General features: G+C 43.9%; 1 protein-coding gene across 1 annotated transcript in view; it reads right to left on the reverse strand.

Annotated features, from left to right (window-relative positions):
* Positions 1-806: 806 nt before the first annotated feature.
* LOC126481083 (loricrin-like) overlaps positions 807-13,228 on the reverse strand; it is a 78,311-nt gene continuing 65,889 nt past the window's right edge. Inside the window, exons 3-4 of the mRNA XM_050104581.1 lie at positions 11,563-11,796; positions 807-3,198 (exon numbers count right to left, since the gene is read on the reverse strand). Coding sequence (XP_049960538.1) covers positions 2,372-3,198; positions 11,563-11,796 — 1,061 coding nt within the window. The 3' untranslated portion in view covers positions 807-2,371. The remainder of the gene's footprint in view (positions 3,199-11,562; positions 11,797-13,228) is intronic.

A 13,228-nucleotide genomic window follows, 5' to 3' on the forward strand; every position in this document is an offset into this window, starting at 1 on the left:
CGTAGGCGGCGGTGTTATCTAGTGAGCCATCTTAATGCGTTCTACCAACCGACGTGAAGTTCAACTTCCCAGTAACTTGCGGGCTTAGCACTTCTGGGAGAAGTGGTAATAAGAATACGCCATATTCCGAGGATTGGTTTCAGAAAGAACCTTTCACTTTGTAGTGAAGTATATCGAGAATGATCTTTCATAACAGACTAAAACGGCAAGGGTATCAGAACAGAATCCGTGCAGACATCAAACTTGTAGAGTGGCACTGTTGTGAGGTACATTTTCGGGTAACTCAGATGGTGAGAGCGTATCACATGACTCATTCAACAGCCCGCACTGGTAGTGAGACATGAATGTTCAGTTTGTCCAATCCGTGGCCAGAGACAGGATTTTAACACACGTACCTCTTACGTTGCCATCTGGCGAAGGGAACGGCTAGCAGTGTGCATGAAGGTACGTTAGGTAGCTTTTGTGTAAATACGTATGGTGGTTTACAAGATTCCGAGGTGCCTTGTTGAAGAGCCTTGTATTATAACAGGAGAAATCTTAACAATCATTTATTTTACCTGCTTCTTAATTAACGTTGAGGTGGCAAATGCATGAGACAAATAACGTCAAATAAGTTAATTACTTTAGAGAAAGCGTACGTTCCGAAAATATGACACCAGAAGTTTCAAATTGCAGTAGTCTATAATTGTAGAAAGCTTTACAAACCTGTCAGTAAAATTATAGATGTTGTTGTGCTGCAGAAAATGAAGTAAACATTTTTGTTTTAGAATAAAAGATGGAAATGACTCAAGACTGTGCTGCTGGAAATGAGAGAAACAGTTTTATTTCACAATAAAAGATACATTGTTCAGTAAACAGAAAAGTAATTGCAATATTAGAAATATTGCACGGACTGTTTTAATACATCTACGGGTTTCAAGTTAGACTTGCCTTCGCATGGTTTGCCTTTATACAGGCCCCTGGAGTCGCCATTACGCAAACGGTGGACAATGTGAGTCACTCCAGGCCTGTCTCACGTAAGAGATGTCGTAATTCACAGAAAGTTCTCACACTATATTTCAAGCTCTTTCATGTTTCCGCCTTACAGCGTCCATAGTCTACTGGGTGTTACGAAAATCTTGTCTTTAAAATAAATACTTTCTAAAGAGATCACGTAAAATTATTACTGTCGTTGTTGCAATAGGCGTTCAATAATAGAGAACCATCACGTTCGTAGTAGCTTCTGTCATTGCCCGTTAGGAAATTTAGACGTTTATCAATGGAGACTCACACAGATTATTGTAAACTTCAAAAAGGAGGAATTACCTTCTACCAACTCGATTTTGTAACTCACCTCTTTAGGTTATCTGTATACGAAGAAGACAGTAAAGGCAGAAAATAGCACAGCGAATGAATTCCACGCACAACTTACGAAGTCGTTGACATCTTGCATCATTATAATATGTGGACCGCTACCGGAAACGTATGGTAACATAGCAGTCTCTATTATATTTGAACGCTCTCAGAAAAACATGGTTGTAAATATAAGATTTTTCATTTTGCTCTAACAATTTCTTATCAAGATAGGAATATTAGAACGTTACTCGTAAAACCTTACAGTTCAGACGTAAGTATCTTGAAAAATGTTGGATCCACGCACGATGTATAAGCAGTAATTTAACGTGTTTCGAAGGAACGAGCCTTCAGCATCGTAAATATCTGTAAACAAGACCTCATTACATGGAATTTGTATCCAGCATTTAGAAATGTGCATCCACGCTAAGACTTATTGTGGATGAAAGTTTGTGTGTTCCGTGCAACAAAGATTCTTGTGTGTAGATATTTCCAAATGATGCAGGATACGTTATTTTGAAAGGCGCCAACTCAGTACTTTTGTATCGTGTGTGGTTTAACATCCATTTCATTTTTCAGGTCGAGTACCGCAACGGTCTTACATCTAAACATGGATAAATTAAAAACGCGTAAGTAAATTAGGAATTAAACTTTGCCTTCAACAATAGACCGTAACCTGACGGTGACAGCTGACGTATATCAGCATTAAATTACGTATTTGTGATGTAAGGAAACTTACAAATAGAGATCGTTGTATCACTTGCCGTCAGCTAACGAATTGTGAAGAAACGAGAAATGTCGATGTTATATTCGATATGCATCAGTGGACTACGTACTACAAATAACAATGTTTAACAAAAAGCCTAAATAAATTACAGTCTTTATGGGTCTAACTATGCTACATCTTATGCTAAAATACGATTAATTCTCACAGAACTTGGCAGGTAATGGCGATGCCTTGCCCCTTTTTAGAACAGTCTGCAGAGATGGAGTCCAGATAAAAGTACATTGGGAACTATGAGAGAGGGAGGTCGTGCATTTACTTAGACCAATGGCTCTTCTTCCGCCTTCCATAAAACCCGACGGTTCCCCCTCCGAGGTGTGGTCCGCTACTGCCGCCGGTTCCGGCTGTGGGGTGAGTGGGGTGGCACCGCCCACTGCAGCCCCCAGCGCTTGGGTAGTAGCCGCCCCCAGCACTGGGGTAACCTCCACTGCCACTGGGGTAGCCACCGCCTCCGCTGGGGTAGCCAGCACCCCCGCTAGGGTAGCCGCCACCACCACCACCACCACCACCACCACTAGGATATCCGCCGTGACCTGCTCCACTAGGGTAGCTTCCACCCCCACTCGGATATCCAGGGTACCCGGGATAACCACCACCGCCACTAGGATAAACGGGCCCTGTGGGGTAGCGACCACCGTGAGGTCGCGCTCCTGCCCCGCCGTGGTGGGTTCCACCTGGAGCTGGGTAGTGACCGCCTCCACTGGGGTAGCCTCCGCCGCCACCGCTGGGGTACGAGCCCCCGCCTCCGCTGGGATAGCCGCCGCCGCTACTGCTGGGGTGGAAGCTGGGCCTCTGGTTGTACCAGCCCCCGCCGCCCCCAGGGTGGAAGCCGGCGTGGCCGGCATGGGGAAAGCTCCCACCGCCAGCGCCGGGCCGCGGCCCACCGGAGAAGCCTCCGCTCCCGGCATGGGGGCGCCCGCCCCCACCAGGATAGCTGCCACTCCCAGCGCCGCCCCCGCCAGACCAGGTGCCGCCTCCAGCCTGCCCCCAGCCGCGGCCCCAGCTGCTGGTGCCGCCGCCACCAGGGCGCCATGGACCGTGGCTGTGCCCACCGCCACCTCTGTCGTCCAGGCAGTTGTCCGCTGCAAGGCAAGCACGACATTCACCTAAAGTGGAAGCACTATTGTCTCTTTATTAGTCAACCAGCAAAGTACACCCATTACACACTTTGGACGCAAATTCACGCAACTGGATACCACAGCGGGATTCCCTGCAGACTAGCAGCATAAATATGTAACAGAATTTCGCCCTGTGTACATTTTCTGTAGAAAATGAACATCAGATACAGGCAATTCGGGAATACTGTCATGTACGACAAAAACGTTCACTCATTACAAGTAGGCTTGCTACCCAGTTAGTGCACTGGAAGGTCCCGTATCTCAATCGGAAAAACAGAAACGTAATAGGATCGCGTTTTTGCTCGTCTGTCTGTGCAACTGTTAAGACCCATTTTTCTCAGGAACGGGTAAGGGTATCAAGCTGAAATTTATGTCAAATAGTAATGTCTACGGTCCCTTGGCGGTATGAATAAGTTAAGCTTGTAAGTCCATGCAATCATAAGGTACGGCCATATAAGTCACATATTTAGAAACTCGCTAACTCTCTTATCAAAACCTGTAAATAAATTGCAAATACTTATATACCTGTGAAGGGTAGTGGTCTGGTGGAAAAACGCGTGCTTGGAAACCGAGATGAATTTAGACTAATGAGATAGGGCTGTAACTCACTTGCGTGTTAGCACTAAATAAGAGCACGTGCATTTGTTTATAGATTAAGAAGCCAGGTACAATATCATGCTGTCTAAAACGAGGAAGTTAAACAAAGTTAATCTATACACGGAATAGAATTCCCGAACTCGAGTGTTCTAACGTAATACTGTAGCCAGTGTACTAAGTGGGCTGCACAGCTGTACAGTACTGTATGACGACTCAGTGAAGAAAAAGTAAATGAATCACAGCTGTAGGTGCTATTATAAATGGTAGTAAAAAATGGATTCTGGAGAATCGATTTAAAGTTGCATTATCTACAACAAATCCCCCTCATCGTACGTTTGATTACAGAGTTACCAAATTGCCTTTCTTTGTCTTTCATTTCTTCGTGAAAATATGATTGGCACGAAATTTTGTTACAGACATTTTTGTGCTGGTAGTGTGCAAGGAATCATGCTGTGGCGTCCAAGTGCTTGAATTTTGGTTCACCCTGAATATAAACCTTATGAGCAACAAAAAGTTGTGGCAGGGTGAGGAAAAGCTATATTTACATTTTAGAGCTGATTTTCTGCTTCTCTTTAGTATCACAACAATCGTGGGAAACAGAAAGAAAGAAAACGTACCGGAATTACACCAAACGTTTTCGTACATGAGTTGCTCAAAATGACGTCATCGTTGCGTTTTTGTTAGAATGTACAGCCGGCCGCTGTGGCCGAGTGTTTCTAGGCGCTTCAGTCCGCAACCGCGCTGCTGTTACGGTCGCAGGTTCGAATCCTGCCACGGGCATGGATGTGTGTCATGTCCTTAGGTTAGTTAGGTTTCAGTAGTTCTAAGTCTAGGTGACTGATGACCTCAGATGTTTAGTCCCATAGTGTTTAGAGCCATTTGAACCATTTTTTTAGAATGTAAATTTAAGTTGTAATTCTCAGGTTCACCGTCAGAGGTTGCTGTTCCAGTTTAAGGAAGATAATGTTGATATGTGACTCACTTTTTTGGCGTGTATTGAAATGCAGCTGATTTAATTATTCTGCTAGTAGGAAGCACCTCGCAACAAGTGTTTAGTTCATGGCGCACCTGGATTCCGGTACGGTGCAGTGAAAATGTATGCGAAAGGGGATTTGGAAGATGCCGATTTACCGTACGGATTGGCGGACAATAATGGCCATGAGACTCAATGTTTGTACCGGGAGACGTTTTCTGAACAACAATGGCCCAAAGCAAGTAAACTGATGACGTTTCGACCGAATTGATGTGGTGCTCTTCAGGGCATTTACCGCACTGTTTCTCTGGTATTGGAGAATGCTCAGTACACTTTATTCTTGTTTGCCAAACGTACCTTTAACGTCCGCTTTGACAGATGAGAATCCATTCGCTCTTGACGTAAAAGAAAGTCAAAATTTGATGCACAATCATACTTGGTCGTAATCAATAAGACGTACATTTTGTCCCTGTATTAATGACCAGAAACTGAGTACGGAACAAACAACCATCTACAAAATCCTTTTAGATTGTAGATGGCCAGGCCGTAAGGCACTAGATCTGTATTCAGGAGAACGTATGTTCATGTCCCCGAATAGCCACAGAGTATTAGGTTCTCCGTCATATCCCCAAATGCCTTAATTCAAATACCGGCATGGTCCTTTGAAAAGAAACTCCCGATCTCGTTTCCGATTCTTCCACAATCCAAACTTCTGTTCCGACTCTAATCATACGTCGTCGACACAACACGTACCTCTAATACTACGTCCCCTTTTGCGAAGCTAGTACGAAGAGATATGTCCTTAAATATGTTTTTCTGACAATGTGAATTGATCACCATTGAACGGCACAGTATTTCACATTTCTCTTTAGTCAACATTGATACGACCTAAAGATCATGAAATTATTCCGATCATCTTTTATATGTTTTGGAACAAAAGTACCAGTCACCTAAGAAAGAAGGCTGCTTTATTTGAGACACTTCTCTACCATTTTCTTGGTGTTCTCATTTAGTTGATTAATTCCTTATGTTATTACATGGCTGAAGAACGGCCTGCTCTGAGTTGTCTGCTTGGATATTGTTGTAAGCTATCAAAGATGCTACATGTATAATCTCAGGAAGTTTTCAACCTGAGTTTCCGTCCTTAGACGTAAAGAAAGCAGGATGGGCAAAGAGTGAAAGAGGCAGAGATGGCAGACCGTGACTGGTCAATACATCAAAAGTATGTGAACAGTAGACAGCGTATTCTGCATCAAGACCATCAATAAAATAATATGGGAACACAACAAGAGCATCCATTACCTGTTCATACTTTCAGAGGGCCTACGATTCAGTGCACAGAAGGATGGAATTGGAAATCATGGCAGAATACAGAATCCTCAAGAAGCTCAGCCTGATCAAAATATGTAAGCAGAAGGCAGGAACCAGGGTGGCATACTGCGACTCGGTGTCGACTGTTTTCAGAACAAAACTGGACTGAAGCAAGGTGATGTTCTATCCCCAAATTTCTTCAACCTTGTCATGGAAAATGTGGTAAGAGAAACCAAACGAGCAACAAATGGAAACTTCACAGAAAAACAATCAAATATACTGGCCTATGCAGATGACAAAAGTTTTAATAGGAAACAACAATTGTGAAAGAAGCTAAATGAAAGCACCGTGAAAGTAAGTTTAAAAATTAATGAAGAAGAAACAAAATATGTGATCATACGAAGGAAAAATATGACTAAAGGATAACGTGATAACTTTAACGTAGAAAACTACACTTTGCCCAACACTCCTAGCTTCAAATACCCTGAAGTGCCAAAGAAATTGTTATGGGCGCGCGTATTAAAATACAGGGATATGGAAACAGGTAGAATACGACGCTGCAGTCGGCAACGCCTATGTTAAGACAACAAATGTCTGGCGCAGTTGTTACATCGGTTACTGCTGCTTCAATGGCAGGTTATCAAGATTTAAGTGAGTTTGAACGTCGTGTTATAGTCAGCGCACGAGCGGTGGTACACAGCATCTCCGAGGTAGCAATGTAGTGAGGATTTTCCTGTACGACTATTTCACAAGTGCACCGTGGATGTCAGGAATATAGTAAAACATCAAATCTCCAACATTACTGCGACCGGATAAAGATCCCACAGGAACGGGGCCAACGACGACTCAACAGAATCGTTCAACGTGACCGAAGTGCTATCCTTCCGCAAATTGCTGCAGATTTCAATGATGGGACATCAACAGCTGTCAGCGTGCGAACCATTCAAAGAAACGTCATCGATATGGGCTTTCAGAGCCGAAGGTCTACTCGTGTACCCTTGATGACTGCACGATACTAAGCTTCGTGTCTCGTCTGGGCCCATCAACACCAAAATTGTTGATGACTGGAAACGTGTTGCCTGGTCATTTGAGTTTTGATTCAAATTCTATCGAGTGGATGTACGTGTACCGGTGTGGAGACAGCCTCATGGATCCATGGACCCTACACGTCAGCAGGGGGCTTTCGAAGATGGTGGAGGCCCTGTAACGGCGTGGGGCGTGAGCAGCTGGAGTGACATGAGATCCCTGCTACGTCCAGATACGACTCTGACAGGTGACACGTACGTAAGCATCCTGTCGGATCACCTGCATCCATTCATGTCCATTGTGCATTACGACGAACTTTGGCAATTCCAGCAGGACAATGCGGCACCCCACACGCCCAGAATTGCTACAGAGTGGCTCCAGGAACACTCTTCTGAGTTTAAACACTTCCGCTGGCCATCAAACTCCCCAGACATGGACATAATTGAGTATATCTGGGATGCCCTGCAAAGTGCTGTTCAGAAAAGCTCTCCACCCCCTCGTACTCTTACGGATTTATGGTCAGCCCTGCAGGATTCATAGTGTCAGTTCCCTTCAGCCGCACTTCAGACATTAGTCTAGTCCATGCCACGTCGCGTTGCGGCACTTCTGCGTGCTCGCGGGGGCCGTACACGATATTAGGCAGGTGTACCAGTTTCTTTGGCTCTTCAGTATGTATTGTTGTAAATATAAATGATTGCAGTATAAGACAAGTCGAATACAAAACCAGACTGCGAAACGCAAACAAAATTTACTTTGCCCTGCAATAACTTCTATCTTCCAAACTCTTGTCCTAGGAAAACCAAGTTGAAACTCAACAACACAGTCATCAGGCCAGTACTGTTATACTAACCGAAGGATGGAGTATGACCAAAAAAGAAGAGCACCAGTGATCCAGGCAACATAAAAATGGGTTTGGAGGTCCAACGAGGAACCAGAGAGGCTAGCCGACCAAACCTTGGTAGTGATCGTCGCCAAAGCAAGAAATATGCAACAGGTGGGCCATGTTGTTAGAATGGAGCAAGGCAGAATTGCCCGTCAGATATATGGCAAGAAGATTTCTCAAGACACCGTCGAAGTACAAGAAGAAGATGACATGCATCACATGTGATGTGATGTACGCAGCATGTGAAGGTTGCTGTGTGTGTGGACGGGTTACTCCTGTAACCGAAATATCAGATCTGATGGTTCTAGGGGAACCGAAACCGGTCATATGAATAAAGATTTTGCAGTCAAGATGGATTATAAGTAACATTGTAAAACTGGGAAAGAAGAAAATCGCAGCACTTGCGATTTAAGACTGCTAAGGTGGACTGCTAATACAAGAAATGAGGAGGTGCGTCATCGGTCAGGAGAGAAACTGTGCGGAAAATATTGACGATAAGAAGGGATAGACTGATAGGACATGTGTTAAAACATCAGGGAATAACTTTCATGGTACAACAGGGAGCTGTAGAGGATAAAACCTTAGTGGAAGACAGATATTGGGATACATACAACAAATAACTGATGACGCTGCGTGCAAGTGCTGCTCTGAAATGAAGTAAATACAAGAGAGGAAAACAAAAGAATCAGGTGACTGATGACCCAAAAAGACTCTGAGCAAATCTTTTTCTGTTTCAAAAGCTTGAAATCAATATCTAGACTTGAAACTGTAATATCCATTCCCTGTTTGGAAAGGAAGGACTCCTCGAGACTGGGAAAGTGGAATCGAAATGTGAGTTTTTAGAATAGTTGCAGCAAAGTATGTCAGAATTATAGGATAATTACTTTGATGTATCATACTGCCAACTTATCTGAGAATATTATGGAAAAGAGAGTTCCCGGCGGGATCAGGGATTTTCTATGCCTCGTGATGACTGGGTGTTATGTGATGTCCTTAGGTTAGTTAGGTTTAAGTAGTTCTAAGTTCTAGGGGACTGATGACCTCAGATGTTAAGTCCCATAGTGCTCAGAGCCGTTTGAACCATTTGAAAAAAAGAGTATGGAAGATAGTAGGAGGAGGGAGGAGGACTGAAGGAGGAGGACAGTGAGAGGAACAATGTGAGTTTGGAGCAGGAAAATCAACAGCCGATCTAACCTATAGTGTAAGGCAGATCCAAAAAAGGCACTATGAGCCTGGTGCGAAATTGGTTTTCGTGGGCACTGAGGACTATGATACTGTGAAAAGAGGCAAGATCTAAATCACTTCAGGAAAGGGGAATTCAAAGACTCGTTTTGAGAGGAATAACTGAAATCTATCAAGAAAGCGAGAGTTGTGTCAAAGTGGGAGGAGAGAAGAGTGGTTTGAACAGAAAAATGGGCTGAAGCAAAGCTGTGCACTACTTTCTACTTTTCGCCACCATTACGCATGAGTTAATGACGTGGGTTGCAGTGCGAATAGCAGATTAAGATATCAAAGCACTGAAGTTTGCAGGTGATTTAATGATGTGAAGAAATGGAGAAGGAAATGTACAAGAAAGGGTAAATGTGTGGGAGAAGTGGCAGACAGTATAGGCTAAAATTTAATGCAAAGAAATATGTAGTAACGGTGACAATGTGAAATATTTAAGTGCAGAATAGAATGGTTATAAGTATGAAAGAGTAAGTAATAAGAAAGGAAAATTTTAGGTTGCTGTGGGGCATAATAGGAGACAGTAGGGAGAATGGTAAGGTGATGAGTGAAAAGTGAAGGTGAGCCTATGTTTCCTGCAGAGTGGAAGATATCTGGAGCAAGGATGCACCACCATAAATTAAGGAAATATTGTGCCAAGCGTACGAGTATTATGCTACAGTTCTCACATATGCCTTAGAAATGGGAGTAACGAATAAAAGGCAGGTGAGCAGGATATGGGTTTGAGAGATTAAATATCAAGAAAGGAGAACATGATTTACTAGAACGAATAGAGTAACGAATGACGTGGTAAGACAAGTAGTGGAAGAGTAACTCATGCAAGACACCATAAAAAAGAAACGTTTAAGATGGTATGGGATTGTTAATGAATGTTGGCTGGATACCGAGAAAAGTCCATGGGGTGACAATAGGAGACAGGAGACCCAAATGGAGACCGAGAGACAGATGGATCGTTGGGGTGAAGTAACGTGTGATGAAGACTGGGACAGAATGCAGAGAGAGACATAGCTGGAGGTCAGGAAAAGATGGAGAGACTTGTGTTCTAATCAGACTCGGTCAGTGGCTGGAAACTCTAGAAGAAGAAAATGAAGATGATGATGTCACTGGTGTCACGGGCAGTGCTGCAAAATGGTTCAAGTCAGACCTCGCTAACAGGAAACAAAGGGCGTCAGTGCAAGGGACGAGTGAATTAAGTCATCAGTCATCATCAGAATGGGAAGAAATTACATGTGGTGTCCCACAAGGATCCATCTTAGGGCCATTGCTTTTTCTTGTGTACATCTCTCATCAGTTACACTGCCAGATGCAGAGTTCGTTTTGTTTGCAGATGACAAAAGTATTGCAAGAAATAGTATGTCGAGTGTAGTTCTAGAACGATCTGCTAATGATATTTTCATGGATAATAATAAATGGTTTAAAGCCAACTCACTGACATTAAAATTGGAAAAGACTCACTACATGCAATTCAGAACCTGTAAGAGGTTTCCACCTAGCATATGCATAAAGTATGAAGAAGAGCAGACAGAAGAGGTTGACAGTCTTAAATTCCTGGGATTACAACTTGATAATAAATTCAGTTGGGAGGAGCACACCACAGAATATATTTGGAATTCGAGTGTTAGCAGACATAGGCGACATAAAAATGAAAAAGCTTGCATACTTTGCCGACTTTCATTCCATAATGTCATATGGTATAATATTTTTGGGTAACTCTTCAAGTCAAACAAAAGTTTTCAGAGTCCAAAAGCGTGTAATATGTATTATTTGTGGAGTAAATTCACGGAAGTCCTGTAGAAACCTCTTCAAAGAACTGGGTATATTAACTACTGCCTCTCACTATATTTACTCCTGAATGGAATTTGTCCTAAATAATATATCTCTTTTTCCAACAAACAGCTCAGTTCATACGTACAATACCAGGAACAAAAATGATCTGCACAAGGACTTAAAAGCATTTACTTTAGCTCAAAAAGGGGTCCACTACTCAGGAACACTCACCTTCAATAATTTGCCAGCAAACATAAAAAATTTAGTTACAAATAAAGATCAGTTTAAAAGGAGCCTGAAAGACTTACTAGTGGCCAACTCCTTCTACTCCATTGACGAATTTTTTAATAGAAATAAATGATGTATTGTATATATTCATACGATTAGTATTGTTATTTCAGCTTTAAAAAAATTGACATGTTCCACATCCATGAGGATCTCCTCAGCACGGATCTATGGCACGAAAAACTAATCTAATCTAATCCAATCATGATGAGGTATGGATGAACAACAGTGGAGTGAGGTGCTTCGGCGTCGCACTGACCTCTGTCGAGGCGGTCCTCGTCCCCCGGCGGCGACCCCGCGGCTGATGGGTGGTACTTGGGGTAGTAGTCGTAGGGGGCGCGCACCCTCACCGGCTGTGCGGCCGGCCCGCTGACGACGGCCGGCGAGTACAGGTTGGGCCCCGCTGTGGCGGCGCTGCGCACCAGGCGGGCCTCCTCACCCTGCAGGAACCGGGCGCGGCCAACCATCTGGCGTGGCTCCTTCGGGGGCGCCCCTGCAACACAGTGGACACTGCACACCTGTCACCTTGCTGCGTCCACCTGCTAGTGTCACAGCTGTCGTGTAAAATGTTCCCACGGTAATTTGCACCCAGTGAAATTCGTTCAGGGCGTGAGAGTGTTTCTATGATGATGTTTGGTTTGTGGGGCGATGAACTGCGCGCTTATCAGGGCGCGCAGAGTGTTTCGAGGGCCAGAATGTGGAATACATCACCATATTGTAAGAAATGGAACCCCTACAGCCGTAATTCCTACAATAGTGGACGGCCGTAGTCCCCAAGACCTCCTGGCACAAAGATGGACCTTCTTTTTGGATAATCAGTCTCCTGTGCGAACCTCTACATCTCGAAGAAGTGGCACTTGCAACTTCCGTCCTCAGTTATTTGCTGGATGTATTCCAGTTGCTGCCTTCCTCAACAGTTTTTGCTCTCCAGAGCTCTCTCTAGTGTCATGGAAGTCATTCCCTGATGTCTTTACTGATGTCCTATCATCCTGTCGCTTCATGGACGTATATATGACCATACGGTACTGGGAAGAGTCACAACTGTGCTAAGATCCAAGGATGTAGAGAGGGAACAGGAAGAAGGACTCAGTACAGGAACGCCACGGCTAAAGCTAGGACTTCTGCAGTGCTGGAGTGTAGGAGACTTTTACCAGAGACGAGTTGAGGAAAAACTCAGACTGGATAAGGTCGGAAATGCAACATCATTGTGTGAGGAGCCAGAATCATGTTTTCTGGGAGCTGATGAGGGGGCTCTTAGAAGAGAAGGAAGAAGAGGGAGTTGCGCTAGGTGGATGACTCAGGCCTTAAGAGAAAGACTTGAAGAAACGAAGGAAGCTCAAGAGAAATTGTTAAGCCCTTAAAGGCAGGAAGACATTTATCACTGTAACACAGTTAAGAGGGATGTATTCAAAGGATGGTTACCCAGGCTAAACAGGAGTCGTGGAAGAAGAAATGTGCCAACGTAGAACATTTAGCCGGCCGATGTGGCCGAGCGGTTCTAAGTGCTTCAGTCTGGAACCGCACGACCGCTATGGTAACAGGTTCCAATCCTGCCTCGGGCCTGGATATGTGTGATGTCCTTAGGTTAGTTGGGTTTAAGTAGTTCTTCTAGGGGAATGATGACCTCAGATGTTAAGGCCCATAGTGCTCAGAGCCATTTGAACCAGTTTTAGAACATTTAGTTGGATACAACAGAGGGCTTCAGAAATTTGGCGATTCCTATGTCAAGTGAGAAGAGCTCCAGCTGAAACTAGAAGAGAGAGCCAGAATGATTGCCATTTTTGAGTGGAAGACACAGTTTAAAGATCTTCTTGCAGAAGATAGGGAAGAGTTTCGACGAGAGCAGACTGAAGTGGAATTTTATCGCGTGGAAGGGTGACTGGCAATGAAATTTATCAGGCCTTTCAAAAATCAAAAACTGGAGG

The sequence above is a fragment of the Schistocerca serialis genome, chromosome 5 (genome assembly GCF_023864345.2).
Source record: "Schistocerca serialis cubense isolate TAMUIC-IGC-003099 chromosome 5, iqSchSeri2.2, whole genome shotgun sequence".
NCBI lineage: Eukaryota > Metazoa > Arthropoda > Insecta > Orthoptera > Acrididae > Schistocerca > Schistocerca serialis.